This window comes from Phyllostomus discolor, chromosome 1 (genome assembly GCF_004126475.2).
Source record: "Phyllostomus discolor isolate MPI-MPIP mPhyDis1 chromosome 1, mPhyDis1.pri.v3, whole genome shotgun sequence".
Taxonomy (NCBI): Eukaryota; Metazoa; Chordata; class Mammalia; order Chiroptera; family Phyllostomidae; genus Phyllostomus; species Phyllostomus discolor.
The window spans coordinates 186,327,786-186,352,624 of NC_040903.2; the positions used below are offsets into that span (position 1 = coordinate 186,327,786).

The following is a 24,839-nucleotide window of genomic DNA, read 5'->3' on the forward strand; positions in this document are numbered from 1 at the left end:
ATTTTTATAACTCTAAGGGAGACAGACATTTTTATCCCTATTTTACATATGGAGACGAGGCAGAGAGAGCTGAAGTATTGTGCCTAAGATCACATTGCTAGTAAATAATGGAACCAGATTTTGAACATAGTTTTTTCTGACTTTCAGAGCTCATGAAAGTGCTTATTAGTGTTTGAGAGTAGTTAATAACCTGAGTCTAGAACATGGGGTTCTGATTGGTAGAAATGTGGGAGGTAAGAAAAAAAAGTAGGTTGTAGCCATATTTTGGAGGATCTTAAGTTTGAACTTGATCTTACAGGTAGAAGGGTTCCCTTGAAGATGGTTAGACCTAGAATGAGAAATAAGAGTTGTTATGGTGGCTAAGGAATGAGCGTTTGAGTATTTATAAATTGGGGACTGGTCATTTTGTTATATAAATTTCATGATGAATCCTTTGGACATCACCAATGTAAAAATTTTAAAATTTTAGAATTTGAATAATGGTATAGAAATTATAATATAAAGGGCACACATGAAGATGATCTTTCTTACAGAATTAACAATAGGCTCTTTTTTGTGGTTATGGCAATCTAAACATAAAAATTCTTGTTCTTTGGCCCCAGGGATTATCTCAAAGGTTTGTTCTTAGTTTCATAATAAACAGATTATTCTTTTGGTTCAGGGTATTGCTTATTTTAAAAGGGTGAGAAAGTCCTGAGGGCTTTAATTATAAATTCTAGATGTCAAAAAGACTTTAAAATTGTTCTTAACATTAAATCTTTCAGAAAACACAATAGGTTTTTTGTTGGCTTTTAATACTCGACCAAAGACAGGTCAACATCTGAGCTACACCAGTAACCAGATAAAGGGGTAAATGATTGCATAGAAAATTATCTTCTATTTCTTTTTCTTCAAGGCTATTATATCACAACCTGATTCATTGTGGCATGAATGAGACTCACTTCATCTGGAAAGTTTTTAAAATAGTAATTCACTTTTGTTTCTCTTCTTCTTTTTAAAGGTAGAGATTTGTATTATTTATGATTATGATTCACATCTATTATTGCTATTACCTTTGCTTTCTAAATTAAAAATGAAATATACAAATACATTATTTTGATTTTATTGGAATTTATCAAAGTTTTTAATAAGCATAAAAGAAAGAAATTATGTACAGATTTCACTTAGAATTTAACTTTACCTATTTCTGGGTTCTATTTAAATATTTTTATTTATTTTTAGAGAGGGGGGAAGGGGGGGAGAAAGAGAGGAAGACAAACATCAATGTGCAAGAGAACCAACTGGGGACCTGGCCTGCAACCCAGGCCTGTGCCCTGACCAGGAATTGAACTGGCGACCTTTGGGTCTGTGGGATGATGCCCAACCCACTGAGCCACACCAGCCAGAGCATTTCTAGGTTCTATTTAATGGAAAGTTTAAGTCAGTAGTACTTTATTTTAGCTTGCTGATAAACTGATATTTTTTTCTTAAATTGCTCTAAACATTCTGTTGAGTTCAACATAGGATATCAAGTTGATTACCTTTACTTCTCAGTAGGTTCATACCATAAGGAACTAAGATTATTTCTATAATTTTAATAGGTAATTTCTATAAGCTGCTTATTTTGCCATCTGTATCATTCAATTCTGTAATTATAAAGATCATTTCAATTAAATCTATAATTATAAAGAGAATTATAAATGTTGGCATTGGTTTATTTATTTTTGCTCTTGTGATAATTCAACAGATAGTTCTTATACTCTTAACAGATGGGAAGGTCCCCCCACCCCTTTTTAATAGACTTTATTTTTTAGAGCAGTTTTAGATTCACAGTACAATTAATGAGAAAGTACAGAGTTCCCATATACCCTACACTGTACAGACTCCTTTACTGTAAACATCCCCCACCAGAGTGGTAAGTTTATTGTAATTGATGAACTCACAGGGACATTGTCCAAAGTCCATAGTTCACATTAGGGTTTACCCTTGATGCTGCACATTTTATGGGCTTGGACAAATGTATAATATCAAGTATTCACCATTATATTGGATTGGCCAGAAAGTTTTTATGTTTTTTTTTCCATAAAATAAAGGACATATTTTTCATTTTCACCAGTAACTTTATTGATTTAGATATTTTGAGTATGTTGGCTATCTCCCCCATGGTATAATGTTGATTGTTCTCAATTAATGTCTCAATTTGATTGCTATTGACTTCAACTGGTCTACCCAACTGTTGAGTATCATCCAGAGAGAAATCCCCAGCATGAAACCTCGCAAACCACTTGTGACATGTTTGGTCAGTCACAGCACCTTCTCCATACACTGCACAAATCTTTTTTTTGGTGTTTCAGTTGCATTTTTACCTTTCTTGAAATAATAAAGCATGATATGCCAAAAATGTTGCATATTTTCTCCCATCTTCAATATTAAAATGGCTATACAAAAATTCACCAATGTTGGTAAGTTTTTTTAATGCATGCTGATATGACAGCTGTCATAATACATTCTAACAAAACTGTTTTGAATGAAGTTCAAGACAACTAAGCACTAGTAGAGCCATCTTACGGAAAAAAATCAAATGAACTTTTTGGCCAACCCAGTGGCATCATACATAATAGTTCCACTGCCCCCCAATTCTCTGTTTTCTGCCTATTGTCCTCCTTCCACCCAACTCCTGGCAATCACTGATCGTTTTAGTTTTTCTGTAGTTTTGCTTTGTCCAGAGTGTCATATAGTTGGAGTCATACAGTATGTAGTTTTCTCAAGTTGACTTATTTTGCTTAGTAAAGTGTATTTACAATTACTTAATGTCTTCTCATGGTTTGATACCTCATTTCTTTCTAGTGCTGAATAGTATTCCCTTGTCTGTATGTACCACAGATTACTTATCCATTCACCTATGGAAGGACAGCTTGTTTGCTTCCATGTTTTGGTAATTATGAATAAAGCTACTGTAAATATTTGTGTGTAGATTTTTGTATAGACATAGTTGTTAACAACATTGGCTAAATACCAAAGATTGAACTTGCTGAAATTAAGTCAAATGCTGGATATCGTACCTGTCATATGTATTTCATAAATTTTGATTCACACACACACACACACACACACACACACACACTGTAGAGGTCACATAGGCATACAAATGAGGGAAAGCTACTCTGGTTGGAATTGCTTGGTCTCTCTTCCATTTGCTTCTTGAAGAGACTGAAGAATTTGCAGAACTTACAAAGCAGACATGGAAAAGGAATGTGGAATGTGACAGATAAGTTTGGAGTTTTTTTTCAAGGCATTATGGATGCAGAAACAATGAGTGAACTTAGTGACTCATAACTAAATGACATAATCAGAACTTTGTTTTAGAAGGTTAGGTGGTAGCTGATTCCATTGAAAGGGAGGACAGTTTATTTCTTTAATAAATATTTTTCAATAATTAGCATAGCGTTAAATATTGTTTAATGAATGACATAAGCATACTTTTGCTTTTTGCTATTATCATTTCATCATATAGTGTTTTTTTAAAAAATATTTTATTTATTTATTTTTAGAGAGGGAAGGGAGGGAGATAGAGAGAGAGAAAAACGTCAATGTGCAGTTGCTGGAGGTCATGGCCTGCAACCCAGGCATGTACCCTGACTAGGAATCGAACCTGCGACACTTTGGTTCACAGCCCGCGCTCAATCCACTGAGCTACGCCAGCCAGGGCTGTGTTTTATGTTTTTACTTTAATTTTATGTGTGTAGGGGTGATCTCTCTAATAAGAATGTTTGTTTTTGAAAGCAAGATGTTCTTTTGTATGCTCACAACACCATAGTGTTGGGAATCTAATAGATAATCATTAAATTTTTCCCCTTTGCTTTTTTCCCTTATCTCTGGGTGATATAGAGATTGTGAAAAATATGATTTTTGAGTGCAAGATGAAGTACAAAGTAAATAATGCTGTGTATGTGTGTACAATCATGTAAAGTAGAAAGATTTTTATGTGAGTTGTAAATAATGTTTTCAACATTTATGAGTGAAGGAAGTTATTTCTTGTTGGGAGATTGGGGAGAACCTCATGGAAAAGTATTTGGGCAGACACTTAAAGATTGGGTATATTTGCAGTAGTAAGAAAAGGGGGGTCAAGCATTCTAGGCAGAATGGTGTGATCAAAGGAATTGGAACAGAAGTGTGGGGACATTTGGAAAACGAAGAGCTGACTAGTTTCAAGAGAGGTCTTAATTAAGGGGCGATGAAAGTAGTTATAGCTAGGTTGTTAGTTTAGATCAGAGCCAGTAGTTGCATCCAGAAGAGTTCTGAATTCTAAAAGTGTTTTTTTTTCCTAGTAAAAGAGGAGATGACAGAGGTAGTATCATGATGGTAGAGGTGGAAAGTGATATGAGTATGATTCAGAAATATTAGTCTGACAGTATTGTATATTATGGATGGGGTTAGTGTATAGGGTAAGATGAAAAGATCCTGGAGAAAGGAGGTTTAGTCAGAGATTATTATCAATTATTCAAGGAGAGGACAATAGATCCCAGCTTGGTGCATTGGCAGGGTAGAACAGGGCAGTTGTAAAGAGATTTTGGTGGTAGAATCTGCAGGATTTGGCAGCTGGTGCTTGTAGAATGCAAAGGGGAATGGATTAGATGAGTGAAGTGTTAAATCTTGGTGTTTTAGCCTGACAGTCCTATCATTGACAGATAAATAATTAAGTGGATAAAACAACTAGGGTACATTTACACAATGAAATATTACTTGGCCATAAAAAGAAGAAAGTTTTATCCTTTGCGATAGTATGGATGGACCTGGAGAACATTATATGCTAAGTGAAATAAGCTAGTCAGAGAAAAAAATAACACGATTTCACTCATATGTGACATCTAATGGACAAATTGGACTAACAAGCAAAACAGAGACAGACTCATAGATGGAGAGCAGGATTACAGCTAAGAGCAGGGAGAGAAGGGGATGTGGTGGAGGGATTGAGCAAAAAGGAAAAAGGACACATGGACATGGACGACAGTGTGACCACTGTTGGGGATCGGGGGCTAAAGGGGCTAAATGGTAATGGGGAAAAAAAGATGAAAAAAAAAAGAATTAAGTGGTTGCAGATATTGAGGATGGTAGAGGTTGTGAAAGATTGTTGGATTGGGTGGCTCAGTGGATGGCCTGATAAGTACAAGGAGTAAATTGTAAGTGGTTGGGAGAGACAGTAGAATCAGACCACATTAACTAATGGATCACAGTTGCTTTTCTGAGGGCCAGTGCTAGTTTGGAGCTGCCTTCTCTGTTTTGTGTTGGGTCCAGAATGTACTTTCTGGAGAATACCCTACATTGCATCCTAGCCAGATTCCCTGGTTTACTGAAATTACTACTTTGCTATTTGTAGTGAAAAAGCTGGAGAGGAAGTTAGAGGGCTCTTGTTTCTCATTTTCTCTGTGTCTCCCAGAGTTTTTAAATTGCATATAATAGAATTGAGAATTGCTTTTGTTTTTCTACATAGCTGAATTAACCTGAATTTTTGATGTTCTGAAGTAAGTTGGCCTTTTGAAGAGATAAAAATGGATGAGATTGGTCTTTTGGGTATGCTTGATGGCCTTACTCAACAAATGGGTAGCCCCATTTTAGGCCTCCGACATTACTTTTCAAATCTTACAAGACTCTAATCCAAAAGTCTAAAAACTATTTTAGTTGGTTGTTAGTTAAAAGAGGGAGTGGGATGGGGAAGGAATTTGGAGGAACACGGAGTAGAGCAGTTATTTAGGACAGATCAAACCTATTTATAGGATAAACAGCAGGAAGCAGTGGTAAGTAACTGGAAAAGGGGTAGAGGAGCTAGTAATGGATGGAGAAAGATTGCAGAGGAAACCAAGGGAGGTCTGAATTGAATTATGGAACAGGATAATCTTAATGATTTGGATCCTTCTCTAGAAAGGCTGATGCTAAAACACTGTAAGTAGTGGGGCAGTGGGGCAGTACTTTATAATGTGAATTTATGTATACCAAAGTTTTTTTCTTGTTCAGAGTACTATAGCAAATTCCTGATTTATATCTGTAAACTTAAGAGGGAGTAAAGGTACTTATAATTCAAATTATTTTGAATTGGAATTATTAAAAGGCAGGTCTAATTCACTGAAAATTTATTAGCTATCATAACATGCCTCAGCAGCTTCTCTTACAACATTATTTTGGTGCTAATTTATCCTTTACCTTTCTGTTAAGTTTTAGCTCTTGTGTCTTTCATATTTTTCTAGATCTAGACTAGATGGGAAATAATTCAAGCTGTGACTAGCCATGTTGGAGACCATTCATGTATCAATGAAACCTGTTTTTTCAAAATATAAATTATATATGACATTTTTTTCCTTTTGGATATTTTTTTGTTGTTTCTGGAGCACAGATTCTTTTGAAGATTGATTCTGACCAGTGTAGTAGATTGATTCCATACTTACTCTTTTTATTTAAATTTTAACTTTTCCTTTTGTATGCTTTTAAAATTAGAGTGAGGACTATAAAAATCAAATTTAATGTGATTATGGCACACACATATTTTGTGATAGTCTGACAGTCCCTTATATTTGACTCAGAAAACATAATTGTTGAACTAGAGCTAGTCTCTAAAATAGGTAGTAGGTAAAAGGGCACAAATAGAACTGTAAGGAATTAAGAGGTCATTGAGATGAATATTTGGTTTTTGCCTACTTAAGATTTTATTAAAACTATATTTCATGTCATTATTTCCTTTCTGATGTAGTTTTCAACTTGACCAACAATGTGGATTTGGACAACACCAAAAAGAAAATGGAGCTATACCAAAAGGAAAACAAAGATGTCATTCAGAAAAATAAATTAAAGCTGGTTAGTTGCTAAGTATTTTCTTCTTTTGTTTTAGAAATGAATGCTTGTACATGATTTCTTACCTGGGTTATTAAAATATTTTTCTAACTAGTTTTCCTGTCTTCAGTCTTGAACCCTGTTGATCTGCTTCTAGTCATTTTTCTAAACTCAGTTCAAATTTCCTTAATTTTTCCCAGTTGCTTTAGTACGGCACAGATTCCCTTAGTATGTATGGTGCCATAGACCTTCCATGTCTGCTCTCTGCTTGCCTGTCCCGCTGTGTTGAGAGCTTTTCTCTACCCTCACACTTCATGACTTGGCCACACCAAGCAATCCAGTTGATTCATGTCTTTGCACCTTTGTTTTTTGTGTCTAATGGCCATTCCACTCTCCAGTGGCGGTAAATACCTGCTATTTCAGTCTTAGCTCATCCTACCTATATTAGTTTCCTAGAGCTGCTCTAACAAATTGTCACAAACTAAGTGGCTTATAGCAACAGGAATTTATTCTCTCATAGTTCTGGAGGCTATAAGTTAGGATCAAGGTATCGTCAGGGCTGTGTTTTCTCTGAAATCCCTAGTGAAGCTTCCTTTTTTGTTTGCTTTTTGTTTTTTATTTTTGCCTCTTCTAGCTTCTAGTGTTTGCCAGCAACCTTTGGCACTCCTCTGACCTCTGCCTTAGTCTTCACATGGCCTTCTCCCCTGTGTGTCTGTCCAGATTTCCAGTGGACCTGGACTTGCTTACCTATGCAAAGACCCTATTTCCAAATAAGATTCCATTGGCAGGTACCAGGGGTTAAGACTTCAATGTAAGGAAACCCTAGTGCACTGTTGGTTGGAGTGGAGATTGCTGCAACCACTGTGGGAAGCAGTGTGGAAGTTCTTTAAAACATTAAAAATGAAATTGCCTTATGACCCAGTAATTCCCAGCAATTCTGGGAATATATCCAAAGAAATCCAAAATACTAATTTGAAAGAATACTCGTATATGCATCCCTATGTTTAGTGCAGCATTTTTTACAGTAGCCAAGGTATGGAAGCAACCCAGGTGCTCATCAACAAATGAGTGGATAAAAAAGCTGTTGTTCATACACATAGTAAAATACCACTTGACCATAAAAAAGAATGACATTTTGCCTTTGTGACAGCATGGATGGACCTTGAGGGTATTATGCTGAGTGAAATGAGTCAACAAAGACAAGCACCATATGGTTTCACTTATAAGTAGAATCTAAAGAATCAAATAAACAAACACCGTATTTTCGGACCATAAGATGCACCTAGGTTTTAGAGGAGGAAAATAGGGAAAAAAATTTGGAAGTGTAAAAAATGTGGTAAAATATTTAATAACATAAATAATATAATATTTCACCAATGTAAATGTAAAGCTACATTTGGACTGTAAGACGCATCCCCGTTTCCTCCCAAATTTGGGGGAAAAAGTGGATCTTATAGTCCAAAAAATATGTTAAAGAAGGATGATTTCGGTGGTAGGAATTGTCAGGGGGATTTGTCAACTTTATGCCTGGGAAAAAATTATGATGGTGAACCTCAAAGTGGTTGAAATTTGGTGCAGGGGAGCTCCTCTTAGTTTTCCTAGGCCTCTGAACTCTCTGATCCGTGCAGGAAGGTGAGCCTGGGATGCTTCTGGAATTTCCAATAAACTACTGCGCTCATTCTTGTTCTAATCACTCACATCATCATTTCTAACCTACTCTGAAGGTGCTTTCACACAGTCTATTCCTCTGACGGTTTTGATCTGTCAGAAGCCTGTAGCACTCCAAAAGGCCATCTGAAAAGCCAAAAAGGAAGATGTACAAATGGCCCACAGAGAGGTCACATGCCTTTTAGAAGTCCCACAGGTAGAAAATTGCAGTTAGTCTTTTGAAACCCTTGTCCAGGCAGAACTTGATGACTAAGAGTAAGATATTTGAAGAGATGGTTTGATTTCCCTCTGTGAGGCACTCTGAAAAAAAAAATAAAGACATTTAAGTTGGAAAAAAAAAATGACTTCAACATATGTTTTGTGAGGACACATCCAGACCACAGCACTCTGAGGTCTTTTCTGATTCTACTTGTCTTCTATCATCTCAAAAAGAATTTACCTCTCTATCAATTCTGTTCCCACTGTACCTGTGTATATACTTCTATAACACTTGTCATACTTAGTTGCTTTCGTGTCATGCTTTATTATGAAGCTCATCTTTTTCTGTTTGGTGGGGCTCCAAACCAGGTAGTTCATTTTTCCAGCCCTACTACCTCAGCCTTTAACCCTAACTTTTTATGTTTATTCCTATTAATCCATCCTACTAGATCAAATTTGAATTCTCCACTAGAAGAGTACTAGAGGAGGAGAAGTTTGTAAAATTGTAGAGAGAGATGCTAGTAGCACTTAGTGACTCACTTAATTTAAAGGGAATGGTGGAGGGGGGGGGAGGGATTAAATAAGGATAACTTTGCAGTTTCAGCCTGAGTTGACTGAGATACAGGTGTGCATTTAGCAGAATAAGGAATATAGAGGGTGATCAATTTTGGGAGACCAGATGCTTAACTTAATTTTGGATATACTGAGTTTGAATTATAAGTGAAACATCTTTTTCCAGGAGAACTTTGTTTTTTTTGGGGGGGGGTAGTTTATTGTATGAAATTTAAAAATCCAATGAAGTGTTTTAAATATTTTACATTAAAAATACTCCTTTGTCTAAGGTCTCTGTTAAATTTCTATATTATTTTAGTGATCCACAAATTTATTATGTTCTCTCCCCCCATTCCATATTTACCTTCAGGTGGCTTGAATTCACAATGTTCTGTTGAATTAAAACAAAAGCATTACAACATTTTCAAGAGCAAGAGCCAAGGTTTTAAAATAAAGCCATTCAGATTTTACTACATTTTTTATTCATAAGACCTAAAGAGCAAAGACTTGGTATAATACTGTGTTTAAATATGAGTTAGAGTTGGAATAGATTTCAGAGCTGAGAAGTATTTAATATTGCTGAAGAACTTCATAAAAGAGGAATGAGTAGACCTGTAGTTAATTCTGTGTACATAATAACTTTGAATTTTGAATTTTCCAGTCTAGAAAGAGGACTCTTGAAATTTGCATGCCTGTATTAGAAAATAACTTCATTTTTAAAAAAAATTACCTTAATGAATGCTTTTTGGAACTCTAGCATCATATAGACTTATTTTACCTTGGAAAGAAGAAGCTAGGTGCTGTGATAAGTTTTCATTATTTTATATGTTTGGGAAATTATTGCTATTAAACCAGTCTTTTAAATGGAGCATTTCAGTCAGTAGTTCTGTGTGGAGATTATCTGTTTGTTATTGTCATGTTTTTTATTTTGTTTTGTTTTCCTTGTTAAATCCTCTAAAATGAATGACTTGAAACTGTCTGTAATCATCATAAATAAATTAACCCATTGTTAAGCACAGTTCATATAGTTCTGCAACTGAGCTTCATATACTTTGTTTAGGTGTTTGTTTAGTGCTGGATGTCATTCTCTTTAATAGTAACATGTCTGCATGGAAGAAAATGGATTTTAGTTCCTTCAAAGTGGAATTGCTATGCTATTAAACAATAAGTGACCAGTGTGCTTTATGCTTTCAAAAATGTGGTATGAGATTGATGTTGGTTACTAAATTTATTCCATACCACATATAAATGTTTCTGTTTTAGACTCGGGAACAGGAGGAATTGGAAGAAGCTTTAGAGGTAGAACGACAGGAAAATGAACAAAGAAGACTGTTTGTACAAAAAGAAGAACAACTGCAGCAGATTCTAAAAAAGAAGAATAAGCAGGCTTTTTTAGATGAACTGGTTCGTATTAATGCTAATTGTGATAAAAAAAGTCATTAGTCTTCAGGGTTTGTATTTCTTATGTATTATGCTGGATAATGGCATTTAAATGACATTCCTACAGTCTGTGCTGGTGTATTCAACTTCTATTCCTTTATTTAAAAAAATTGTCAATATCCATCTTGTTTTCAGAAGTGAGAGTAATACAACTGACATAATCCAGTGTATGTTAATAGATTGTTTACATGCTTCTAAGCTTACTGACTAAAACACATTGTTTTCAGAGTAAATTTTTCCCAATTAATACGTCTTTTCTAACTGGCTCATTTTCAGTTATTTCAGCTCCTTACTGAAGTTTATAGTGGCTCTGGTTACTCTGTGAGAACTATATTTCATATTTTAGCGTGAAAAGTAATTAAAAGTAGTAGTGGTGTTTTGCAAGTCATTGGTGTTTTCCAGAAATTAGCTCCTCAAGTAGTAGACATTGTTAGATAATAGCAATGATAATAACTAAGGTTTATGAAGTATTTCATAGATTTCATGTATTATTTGATCCTTATAACCCAGTGTGATACTGATTAACTAGAATATCATCCTCTCCAGGTAGGTCTTTTGTATTCTTCTCTTTCTATTTCTGCCCAAATAATTAATTTCCATGAGGTGTTTAAACACCTAACTCCTCGGTTTAGTTGATAGACTGTTATTTTGTGATCAGGTACAGGTATATGTGTATATTTTTTTATTATACTTTTGCCCCAACAACATTTAAGCCAGCTAACCAAGAATAAGGAGAGAAAGTGAGGTTATTTAGAGTTAGGTGAGAAGGTAAAGGGAAAGTAGTGGTAAGGACATTAATGAGGCTTAGACGAAAAATGCTTATTATCATAAACCATATGTACTTTGAGAGGAATGTAAATTGGTTCAAAAACAGTGGCATATAAAGTAGAATATGATGTTTTCCTTAGCAGCTTCCATTAATTTTTCTTGAAACTGTTAAGTGGCAGATAAGGCTTTAACTTGTGAAATGACACATGTTGTGTTTTATAGTTTTTGTGGACATACAGTTTGTGAGAAATTCAAACTTTTAATAAATCAGTTAGTGAATATTGATGTTGTAATTATTTATTGAAAGGTTCTTTCCCTTATAATTTTATACAAAGAGGAACACACTTGTCTTCGCTAATGCTTCTCCTCTATACAGTCAATTGAATTAATTACAAATACAGAACTTAGACATAAGATGAAATTAAACTTTAACATTTTAAAGATGTTTCATCTAATGTAAAGAGTTTTTAGATTTTATCTTGAGGTTAGGTAGCTTTGCATAGCAATTATACTTGCATATTCTTTTAGTCCTCAAAGTACTGTGTTTTGTTGCCTCATTGAGTTGCTGTTGGCATGAAGCTCCCTTTTAAGTCAGTGGGGCACGGAGCAAGATGTGAAACTGCCACTGTTGTACATTGTGTATAATCTGGAGTTAATATTGGTTTTTGTGAGGACCACCCCCACTTCCTGTTTTTCTTCACCTGCAAGTCATTACTGCACATACTTTCTTCACTGTTTAGATCATGTAACATGGTAGTTAAATAATTCTTAGCAATTTACTGTATTCATTAGAACAATTAATTACAACATATTGGTTTAGAATACCAGTGAAGGTTGAATTTCTGGTTTCCATTTTAAAATTTATTTTAAAGATTGTTTTTTACTTTAATTTTTGAATATTTAGGGTTTTTTTGTTAAAATGTTAACAAGTTTATTCCTTATTGACTAATTGAAAGAATTCATTCAATTTTTTATCCTCCTGATCCTTATTAAGTAAAAAAATACATTGTATTTCTTTTTCTACGAATGTTGAGTTACATTTTATTTAAAAAAGATAGCATTGGCATTGGTAAATATGCCTAGAAGCTCAAATCTTAGAATTATTTTCTGATTCTAATTTAGGCAATAAGCACTACTTACTAGAATTTTTTTCCTCCTTTTTTAAGATTTGGTCCTTGTACTAAAAGTCACTTTTTAAATTTTTGTAAAGCATTGACATTATATTATAATGTACATGACAATTTTAATGTTATGGTCTTAATGTTTATGACTTAGTATTTACCATAATGTTGCCTTAAAAAGTCCACTTATTTAATCCTAACTGTAAATTCAGGGTTTTTTTAAAAATACTTTGGAAAAAGATTTTAAAACAGGTCCTGACTTAGTAAATCGTTTTATATTCCTGTTTGAAAATTCTCTTCAGTTTATGTCTGAAATTTTGTATGGGCTAATATTGCTGTCAAATGCAGTAGCTGATTTTTATTAGAAATATTGTTTGCCAGATGGCTTGCTTAAAGTCAGTTAAAATAATCTTTTAAAAATGGTCATTATAAAGCTTTTAATGAGTATTACAGGCAGTCTTATTAAAATTTCTTTAAGTATCAAATAAGGTACCTTCAGGCAATTAATGTAGGTTAAGGAACCTTTCAAGGTAAAATGGAAAGCTAAGAAGAATGAAATAATTTGAAAGACTGAATCTGCATTTTATGTATTCCCAAGAGGATGTGTGTTTCCCATGGTTTATTTTACTCTATAGATTTTCTGTAGTTGTTAGAACTCCTGCTTAATTCTAGTTTAACATTCACAAAGATTTTCAGCCTCCAAAGTTTTGAGTGCTAAAAGGGAATAAAGCAGATTTGAGGTAATTGTATGCTGTAGTGTCAAAATTGGTTTTAGATTCCTAGAATGTTTACTTATATTAAATTTCAGCTGTTTACCAAGACATTTTAATAGTTTGGGCCTTTTATGTGAAAGTGAAACCAGGCCAAAATATTGATTAGCAGGTTTTTTAAGTGAACACATTGTCTTGCTTTTACAGAAGAACATTTACTTTTTAAGAGTAAATACCAGGTATGCAAGAGCATTTGAATTCACTTAGAGTATAAATTGGGAAGCAATGTTTTAGCTTTTTAGCCAAGGAAATTAGTTTTTTATATATGAAAGATAGTAATAGATTTTAAGAGATATTTTGGGTTATAGCCTATTTAAAGTGTTCTATAATTTTACATTTTTATTATAAAATTCTTAATGGAAATCTAGAATAACTGCAGAGACTCATAGCAGTGCTGTTACTAATGCATTACTACTGTTTTGTTTCATTATAGAATATGAAAGATATTCAAGTATATTCTTATAGTAAGTTTCATTCATTCTCCATTATTGCTAAAGCCAGGTCGCAAGGGGTTTGCTTCTTAATAAGGTTCTATTTTAGAAATAAAATGTGTTCTTTCATTTATTTTTAAAAGATTTAATCTTTGTAACACGTTGCTCTTGCAGAGCACTTCTGTTACTGTCTTGAGGTACAGATTTATTCCAGGACAGTTCTGTTGAAATAAATTGGCTTGTTATTTGAATTACTTCTGTACTAGAACCCTAAGACAATTCCTTTAACTATATTCATTAGCCACATGTGTGCCTAAAAAATATTATTAAGTTGTTAGATTTGGAAATACAATTAGATTCTGCTATAAGTTTATCCTACTACTACGAAGTGTTAGCAATATAGGTTTTTTTTAGTATTAAATTATGGGTAGTTACTATTTAAAAAATTTGTAGGCCATTTGAAGAATATGTTTATTTTTGCAAGTAACCTTGATATAGGAGATCAAAATGCATTTGTGCCCTTTATTTTTGTTTACAGAAATAGAAAGTTGTGTGTGTGTGTGTGTGTGTGTGTGTGTGTGATATCTCAGGCTCCTGAGCTCCTTCTGCATGTTTCTGTGTTCTTATTCAGTTCACAACTCAGAGAGGAAAAAGTCGGGATATCATTTAGTTTAGACTTTAGCTTCACAGTACTTTACATGTAGTAGAGCTTCATGTTAAACAGGATAAATAACAACCTACATATAAGAATTAGTAATTTGCTTGTGTTATTAATATGTGTATGTACAGATTTGTGTGAATAGTGGCCCTGGTTTAGTATCAACATATTAAAAATATTGATTATAATTTTGTTAAAAAAATTAAACTTCATTTCCAAAAATAAGTCAGTAAAAGAGAAAATAAATGTACTTTTGGTTGTACTTAACAATCATTCCATTGTGCAAAACAGCAAGGATCATTTCCAAACAGCCTCAGGTGAAATCTAATGGGAAACAATTTCAAACTGGTCTGAATTCACTGCTACAAAGAATGTGTCTTAGATAAACATCTGATCTAAGTTATGGTACTTTGTACTACTCTTTTTGTGATTAGCTTCTAATTTTTTTATTTTAATAAATATGGTTGGCATTGCTAGATGAAATAAGACCCTATTATATTTTCTTTAATGTGGATTTTATAAAAATAATTTTTTGCAGGTTTTGATTTATGAGTGTAAAACAGCCTTTTCTTATTATGGAATGTTAAATTTTTTGTAAAGTGTTCTCCATAAAGTGAATATTTAGGTTGACATCAAATGCTTATGGAAAGGCATAATTTAAAATAATGGACCTGTTGCTCTTTAAGTTTTTTTTTTTTTAACTTTTATATTGCATGTTAACTTTTCTTACAGGAGAGTTCTGATCTCCCTGTTGCTCTACTTTTGGCCCAGCATAAAGATAGATCTACCCAATTGGAAATGCAACTTGAGAAACCTAAACCTATAAAACCAGTGACATTTTCCACAGGCATCAAAATGGTAAGCCACATTTTAATCGCTTGTTTGAAAGATATATTTCAAGGATTACACTTTATAATTTTATATTGATTTCTACTGATAAGTGGAAAGTTTTAGCTGTTTAAGAACAGTGTCTGATCTAGGCTGGATGTCTAGAAATAAGAATATACACGGTGTGTGAGAAAGGGGAAAGTAATAAATAATTTTCCAAGTATGCAACACAATTTTGTTGTATATAATAATGGTTTGTATGTGTTTTCTTAGTCTACATAAAATTTTAAGTTTATAGTGTAGGAAAACATTTCTTAAAAGAAAATGCAGATTTCTGGTTTCTGGAACATCATGTAAGAAGCTTGGAAGAAGTTGCCATTACATCCTTACAAGTAAAGCTTGGAAATTGCCACTCCATCCTCACACTGGAAAAAACAACTTTTCTTAGATCCATAAATGAAGAGAGGTCACAAGGCTAATTACTGCTCTGAAACTTGGAGAGGCTGGTAGAGAATACAGAGAATCACAACTTACTAGAATCACAACTCCTCAGCAACCTTGCAGGGAACCAGTGGTGGTGTAGGGAAATCTGAACTGTCATTGACAAATTGTGGAGGCTCCGTGTGGACAACTCTGAGAGTTAAAACTCCAGAGGGCACCAGACATTGGAGGGTCCCACACTTTTGTTCTACCTCTTGTATCTCTACCAGGTTCTTTCAGTGAATATCGAGAAAAATCCCCTTGTTCTTCTGGCAGATAAAGGGGAAAAGGAACCGTTTTGAAATAAGAGTATTCTGTTTTGCTTAAGAAGGCCTTCTCTCAAGAAACTTTTCACCAGAGCTTAACCTGCTGGGGTTTTATCAGAGCCTAACTGATGTGGGGGAAGGGAAATAACTAACTCTAGCTACTCAAGGCTTCATATGGGAAAAAGAAATGCACAACTTTAGACCATCTTTGCAGTTCTGACCCACCTAAGAGGAGGAAGATGGACTGAGAAGTGTGTGTGAAGTTCACAGTCCAGGAGCACCGACCCTCTAGAAGACTGAGACCTAATCTTGTGACTATAAAATGCTCTGCCATCTTCCCTTACCACCACAGTACTCAAGGCTTATTTATAGCAGTGCCTTTACCTAGTGCATCATTGTCTGGCTGTCAAGAAAAAATTATGAGGCATACTAAAAGACAGAAAACACAGTTAGGATAGATAGAGCAAACATAAGAACTAGGCTCAGATGTGGCAGGGCTGTTGGAATTATCAGACTGGGAATTTAAAACAACTGTGATCAATATGAATAAAGTAGACAATATGCAGGAACAGATGGACAATGTAAGCAGAGAGATGGAAATTCTTAGAAAGAACCAAATAGAAATGCTACAGAGAAAAAACAAAGAAAAATCAAGAATGTCTTTGATGGACTTATTAGTAGACTGGACACACCTGAGGAAAGAATCTTTGAGCAACAGGGTATATCAGTAGAATCCTAGAAAACTGAAAACCAAAGAGAAAAAGACTGGAGAAACAAGAACAATATCCAAGGACTTTGGGACAACTGTAGAAGGTGTAAATACATGTAATGGGAATACCAGAAAAAGGAGAGAAAGGAGCAGAAGAAATATTTGAAACAATAATGACTGAGAACTTCTGTAAATTAACATTAGATACCACCGAAGATCCAGGAAGCTCAGAGAACATGAAGTAGGATAAATGCCAACCCCCGCCCCACATCTATGCATATCCTTTTTAAGTTACAGAAAAGGAAAAAAATCCTGAAGAAGCCAGAGGGGGAAACAAACACCTTCCCCAAAGAGGAGCAAAGGTAAAAATTGTATCTGACTTCTTAGAAACTATACAAGCAAGAGGAGAGTGGAGTGAAATATTTAAAGTGCTGAGACAAAAAAGCCACCAACCTAGAATGATTTACCCTGTTAAAATATCCTTTAAAAGTCAAGGAGAAATGAAGATTATCAGACAAACAAAATTCAAGGAAGTTTTTTGCCAGTAGACCCTCCTTGCAAGAAGTGTTAAAGGAAGTTCTTTAGAGACAAGGAAAATGCTGTAGCTAAAAAACCGATCTACATAAAGGAAGAGCATCAGAGAAGAAATAAATAAAGGTAAAAATAAAACCTTAATTTTTTGTTCTTAATTGACCTAACAGGTAATCATTTGCTTAAAATAATAAGCAACACTGTACTTGACTATCTTTATTTATGTATGTGTGTGTATGTATGCTTATGTGTGTATATATGCTTATATACACACACATACATGCTTATTTATAAGTTAAATGAATGACTGATAATACAAGGAATAGGAGGAAGCAGTCAGAATTATTTGATTTATGGATATGTGGGAACCTGGATAGTATAAAATATTCATGACTAGTTTTAAACTTATAAATGTAGGAAATATTAATACGTTTTCAAATGTGAAGAAAAACACTACTAATTAAGAAATTACCAGTGCTTTTAATTAAGAGACAGTATAGTATAGAGGGAAGAAAATGGGCATGGGAAGACTCAGATAAAATTGGATTAAACTTCAGCTTCACTATTTACTAGATGTATATCCATGGGTAAGATTTCACTTTATTCTTTCTGAGTATGTTTTCTCACTGGTAAATTTGAGATATTTTAAACTGTATATGACTATTTGGAGTATTACAACATGTGTGTATGTATATATAAAAGTAGGTAAACATTTTTAGGATTCTTGAATTTGAGGGGATTTTATGATACATTTGGAATTTTGATACTTCTGTAAATCTGTGGTATTGCTGTGACCATGGTGTTTTGTTTTAAAATTTATTTATGTTTATTTTTTAAAAGATTTTGTTTATTTTTAGAGAGAGGGGAAAGGAGGGAGAAAGAGAAGGAGAGAAGCATCAGTGTGTGGTTGCTCCTCACGTGCCCCCAAATGGGGACCTGGGCCACAACCCAGGCATGTGCCCTGACTGGGAATGAAACCAGCAACCCTTTGGTTCACAGGCCTGCGCTCAATCCACTGAGCTACACCAGCCAGGGCCTAAAATTTATTTTTAAATGCAGATATGGTAAAGGTCATTCTTTGTGATGTACAGGGTCTTGACAAATGCAGAGTTATATATCTACCACCATCATCATAATAGAGAGCAGTTCAATTTCTCCTCCAAATTCCCTTGTGTTAGCCTTTCTTAGTCAATCCTGCACATGCCTTGTCCCCCCCAGCAGTTAGTGATCTGTTCTTTCAGGTCTAGCTTTGTTAGTTTAACAGCACACATTTGATATCATCCATATTGTTGCATGTATTCATAGTTGTTCCTTTTTGTTGTGTAATATACCATATGTATGGATTTACCAGTTTTTTATCCATTCATCAGTTGAAGGACATTTGGGTGGTTTCCTTTTTTTTTTTATGGTTATGAATAAAGCTTCTGTAAACATTGCATACAGTTGTGTGTGTACATAAGTTTTCATTTCTCTTGGGTAAATACTGAGAATGAGATCGGCAATTTATATGGTAAGGATATGTTTGACTTTGTAAGAAACTGCCCAACTGTTTTCCAAAGTGGCTGTACCAGTTTGCATTTCCACCACCATTGTATAAGTGTTCTAGTTGCTCTGCATCCTTGACGATGCTCCGTATTATGAGTTTTAAAAATATTTTAGGCATTCTAACAAGTGTGTAGTGGCATCTTGTTATTATTTTAATATGTATTTCCATAATGACTAATAATGGTGAAAATCTCTTCATGAACTTATTTGCCATCAATATTTCATTCAATCTAGCATTTAACTTAATATATCAGATACCTTACTAGAAACTGTTGTGATCTTATTATTTTCATCCTCTCTCCCTCTCTTTCTGTTTTGTGAAATGTAATATGTATACACAAAAGTGCACAGAACCAAATCATACAGCTCAGTGAGTTATCACAAAGTGAACATCAGTGTAGCCGTCAGGTAAAAGAATACAGTATCGTCAGCACTGTAGGAACCCTTCTCATGACCCCTCTTCCCAGTCAGCTCCCAGTTCCTTTTCCGCAAATTAGTCACTTTCTTTTAATGGCAGTTTTTTTTCTGGCTCTTATAAATAGCTTTAACATCTAAGCATATATGCCTTAACCTAATTAATGTTTGCTTGTCCATGTTATATATGTGAGATTCATCCAGGTTTTTGCATATAGCTATAGGTTTTTTTATTTTCATTGCTGGTTAATGTTTCATTGGAGGAATATACAGCTGACCCTTGAACAGCAGGGGTCTGAACTGTGCAGGTCCACTTATTCGTGGATTTTTTTTAAATAAAAATCTGCAGTGTTTTTGATCTGTGGTTGGGATTCTGTGGCCACAGAGGGCCGACTGTATACATTGATCTGTGCCATTTTATTTAGGAGACTGAGCATCTGTGGGTTTTGTTATCTGCAGGGGTGGGTGTCCTAGAACCAGTTCCCCATGGAGACCGAGGGATAGCTAGAGTTTGGGTGCCCATATTGTTCAAGGGTCAATGGTACTGCTATTTATTCTACTGTTGATGGACTTTTGGATTTTTTTGAGTTTTTGGTATTATAAATTATCCTAACATTTTTATATATGTTTCTTTGTACACATGTACATACATTTTTGGTAGATATTTATTTACCTAAGAACAGTTTTAATAGATCATTGTGAATATGTATGTTCACTTTAGAAGGTACTACTAAATTGTTTTCCAGAGTGGTTTTTACTAATTGTACTTTTATCAGCAGTGTTCTTGTTATTCCATGTTCTTGTAAAGACTTGTGATTTTCTCTCTCTTCCAGTTTAACCAGTCTGGTGGGTATTTTGTAGTGCTTTGTGATTTTAATCTACATTTTATGTCACTGATTGCTAATGAGATTGAGCATGGGCTATCTTGTTTTTGTGAAATACCTGTTCAACACTCTTGCTCTTATGTAGAAGTTCTTTATATGTTCTGGATTTAAGCCCTCTGTTAGTCATATGTGTTGTAAATAATTTTTGTCACACGTGGCTTCTCTTTTCTACTCTCTTAAGGATGTCTTTGTTGTTTTTCTATTATCTCTCTGGAATCCCTCCCTCCCTTCCTTCCTTCCTTCCTTCCTTCCTTCCTTCCTTCCTTCCTGATGATCCAATTACTTTAATGCATGTTGAGATTCATATCACAGTGTCTGATGAAATACTTGTTATTGTTTATTATGACAGAATTCAGTATTATGTTCATGGCATATTTCAGGTGAAATTTCAAATGACAGGTTTTATGTGGACTTATTAATATGTACTGAATGTGGATATTGACACATAATATAGATGAAAATCTAAATGCTGTTCAAAGAAACAGTTTTTAATTTTATTTATTTTCCTATTGTTTTTGTTTTTTATTACACTTATACTTGTTCTTTATTATTTCCTTTATTCTTCTTAATTGGGCTGTAACTTGCTCTGCTTTTCTAGTTTCTAAAGTTAGAAGCTTAGATCATTGATTTGATACCTTTCTGATTTTTATTATTAGCATTTATAGTATAAATATTATTTTGACCATTATTTAGTTGCATCTAACACATTTTGACATGCTGTCTTCATACTTTTGAGTCCTTTGAGAAGCATTTACCAAAATTGGTTTAAATATGCAAGAAATGTGTTGGGGAAAATGCCTATGAAAGAAAATGAGGAGGCAGCTATAAGGGGCTGAGAGCATCATCAGACTGGATATAGGTTTGATTCCAAGTGAAGACAGAAGAAAGGTTGGGTTAGAAGTATCTCCTATGACAGTGTATTTCTAAGGAAAGTTTAGTAAGGTGGCTGGGGAGTACTTGTGGTGAAGTTTTCTGGCAGAGGAGTCTTGCATCTCCTAAGTATGGAACTGCCTGGGTATTATTGCCTCACTTAGACTGGCTAAAAGCAGCCTGTGGAATTCATGGACTTGGTGCAAATGTGGAGATGGATTTGAGAGCGCAGCAACTAGGCGTCTTGGCCCATTACACTTCTGCAGTTGAAGAGCTGAGAGAGGTGCAGTTCCCTGGCCGCCAATCACAGTTGTGTTTTCATTTTCATTTAGTTCAAGTTATTGTGTAATTTTATTTTTGACTTTTTGCTTGACCTTTAGGCTGTTTAGAAATGTGTTTAGTTCCCAAATTAGGTTCAGTTTTTCTAAATATCTTTTTGCTACTGATTTCTAGTTTAATTCCATTGTAGTGAGAGAACATACTTTGTATGGTTTCAAACATCTTGGATGTATTGAAACTTTTTTCTTGCTTGATGAGGTCATTTGCTCTTGGACAGTGTCCATGAGTGTGAACTAGGTCAACTTAATTGATTTTGTTCTTTGTTTCCTTATTGATTTTCTTGTTTTCTTTCAGTTACTGAGAGCAGTGTTGAAGTATTTTAGAATAATTATAGATGAAAAAATAAATTTTGCACATATCTTTTCAAGCTTTGTTTTTAGTTGCATAAACATAAGATTGTTATGTCCTCTGATTCTTTGACATCTTTATTATTATGAAATATATCTCTTTATTCCTGGTAATATTCTTTGTTTGAACTACTACTTTTACTGCACTAATATAGCCACATTAGCTTTTTTTTATTAGTATTTTCATTGTATGAGTTGTTTTTTAAAGACAGCATATAGTTGGAGCTTGCTTTTTCATTAAATCTGATAACCTCCTTTTATTTATTGTTTTAAGGCAGTTATTGATATGGTTGGATTTAATTTACCTTAATCAATTTGGAAAAATATTTCTTTATATATTTTTCTATTCTTTCCTTCCTTCCTCTGTGATTTTAATTACATGTTATATTGCTTGATATTGTTACACAGTTCATTAATACTTTGTTATTTTATTTATTTATTATTGTTATTATTATTTCAATCCTCACCCAAGGATATATTTATTAATTTTTAGAGAGAGAGGAAAGGAGAGAGAGAGAAAGAGAGAGAAACATCTATCACTTGCCTCCCATATACACCCCGACCAGGGATCAAACCTGCAACCTAGGTATATGCCTTGACTGGGAATCAAACCTGTGTAGCCTTTTGGTGTTTGGGATGGTGTTCCAACCATCTGAACCACCTGGCCAAGGCCTTTGTTCATTACTCTGATAGTTTTAGTTTTTTTTTTGCTTTGGGTGGCTACTGTTGATGTGTCCTTAAGTTCACTTATCTTTATTTCACTAATGTCTAATCTGTTCTTTATCCAACTTGTTATATTTTTCGTTTCAGATTGTGTTTTAAATCTCTGTGTGTTCCATTTGGAAGTTTTTTAACATCTTCTATTTCTCTCCTCATCATTTTCATACTTTTTTCCTACCTTCTTGAACATGTGAAGCATATTTTTTTTTTTTTTCTGAGGGAAGGGAGGGAGAAAGAGAGAGAGAGAGAGAAACATCAATGTGTGGTTGCTGGGGGCCATGGCCTGCAACCCAGGCATGTGCCCTGACTGGGAATCGAACCTGCGATGCTTTGGTTTGCAGCACACGCTCAATCCACTGAGCTACACCAGCCAGGGCTGTGAAGCATATTTTTAATAGCTGTTTTGACTTCCTTGTCTGCTAATATCATCCTCTTTGCCATTTCTATGTGTGTTTCTGTTGGCTGTTTGTTTTTGCCTGGTGTGGGTCATATATTTCTGCATTGTTTTTGAATACCTAGTAGTTTTTGGTATTCCATTAAATATTTTCAGACTTTGTTTGGGAACAGTTAAGTCACCTATAACCTATAAGATTCTTGCAAGGATTGCTTTTAAGCATTGTTAAGAGCATACAAGAGCAGACTTGAATGTTAGTCTAATTTAGCTCCACTTTGAATGGGATATTATTTTGAAAACTGCACCTGATGCCCCTTGAATTGAGAGGCCTTTTATCTTGTTTATTGAGAATGTGAGTTATTCTGGTCTTGTGTGAATTTGGGAATTGTTTGACCTATTGGTTTTTCAGGTTATTTACTTGGCCTCGAGTAGTTTATACTCCCTTATGTGTAGATTATTACCCGTGCAAAAATCAAGGATATTATTCTAGCATCTCTAGAACACAGGTAAGCAAATTACAGCTCACAGGCCAAGTCCCACCTACCACCTGTTATTGTAACTAAAGTTTTATTGGCACATAGCCATACTCATTCATTTATGTATTGCCTTTGTCTCTTTTTGTGTTTTAATTGCAGAGTTGAGTATTTATGACAGAGATCATATGGCCTGCAAAGCCTAAAATATTTATCTGCCCTTTACAGAAAATGTTTGCTGATCCTGCTTTAGAATTTTGTCTGTGCAGACTATTCTCTGGTAATCTGCCCTGCAAATTATAGACACCCCGACAGGCCAGGCTTTATTTGGGTTCCCCTTCCACATACCTTGGCCTGGAAATGGCCTCAGTGCAGTAAGCCAGGACAATACAGGGCTATAACCTTGTTTGCTTCCATTCCCTTGGAGAACACAGGCCTGTTTGGACTGATATTCAGTTTCTGAATACCGTTGATTCTTATATTTCTTTCTGTTTTCTAGATGCTTAACATGGGAATGATTTATCTAGTTCTTTTTTTTGAGACAAAAATGTTAATATAATTCAACATTTATTCATAACCAAATATTTTAGTAAATTAAAAATAGAATAGCACTTCCTGAACTGATAAAGGAAATATACCAAAACCTATCACTCACATAATATGTATGATGACAAGAATGAATGCTTTCCTTCAGTACAGGAAACAAGGCAAGGATGTGTGCCTTTGCCACTGCTATTCTACATGGTACTGATAGTCCTACTGGTGCAGTATGGCAAAAGCAGAAAAACACAGTAAGAAAAAAATGAATAAAGGTCTTAATTCAGAATTTTAACTATGAAAACTACCATATGTAATAGCATCAAAACATGAAATACTTAGGGGTAAGTAGTAAAATATATGTAAGAACTGTATACAAAAAATATTGTATGCAACAAAATGAGAGAAATAAAAACTATATAAATGGAAAGATACATTGTGTTTATGGTCTGGGAGACTTTCTACTGTTTTCTTTTTTCATTTTTTAACTTTTTAAACTTTTCAATTACACTTTACAATTAACATTGTTTCGTACTAGTTTCAGGTGTTCAGCATCATGGTTACACAATCATATACTTTGCAAAATGTACCCTTTGGTATTTCCAGTACCCAACTGGTGCCATACATAGTGATTACAGTGTCATTGACAATGTCTCCTATGCTGCATTTTACATCCCCATGATTATTTTGTGACTACTAATCTTTACTTCTCAATTCCTTCACCTTTTTCTCCCAGTCCCCCAACACCTTTTCTCTCTGGCAACTGTCAGTCCATTGTCTGTATCTATGAGTCTGATTCTGTTCTGTTGTTTGTTTATAAATTTCTTTAGATTTTATATATAAGTGAAATCATATGGTATTTGTCTTACTCTGACTGACATATTTCACTTAGCATAATATCCTCTAGGTTCATTCATGCTTTTGCAAATGGTAACATTTTGTTCTTTTTTATAACTGAGTAATATTTCATTGTGTATATGTATCACAGCTTTTTTAACCCAGTAGTCTATTGATTGGAACGTGCATTGCTTCCATAGCTTGGTATTGTAAATAACTCTGCAATTAACATAGGTGTGCTTATATTCTTTTGAATTA

The 24,839-nt window shown here is 34.3% G+C and overlaps 1 protein-coding gene across 1 annotated transcript in view; it reads left to right on the plus strand.

Annotated features, from left to right (window-relative positions):
- Positions 1-24,839, plus strand: part of MNAT1 (MNAT1 component of CDK activating kinase) — a 162,682-nt gene that overhangs the window by 44,829 nt on the left and 93,014 nt on the right. Inside the window, exons 4-6 of the mRNA XM_028508206.2 lie at positions 6,722-6,825; positions 10,483-10,623; positions 15,140-15,265. Coding sequence (XP_028364007.1) covers positions 6,722-6,825; positions 10,483-10,623; positions 15,140-15,265 — 371 coding nt within the window. The remainder of the gene's footprint in view (positions 1-6,721; positions 6,826-10,482; positions 10,624-15,139; positions 15,266-24,839) is intronic.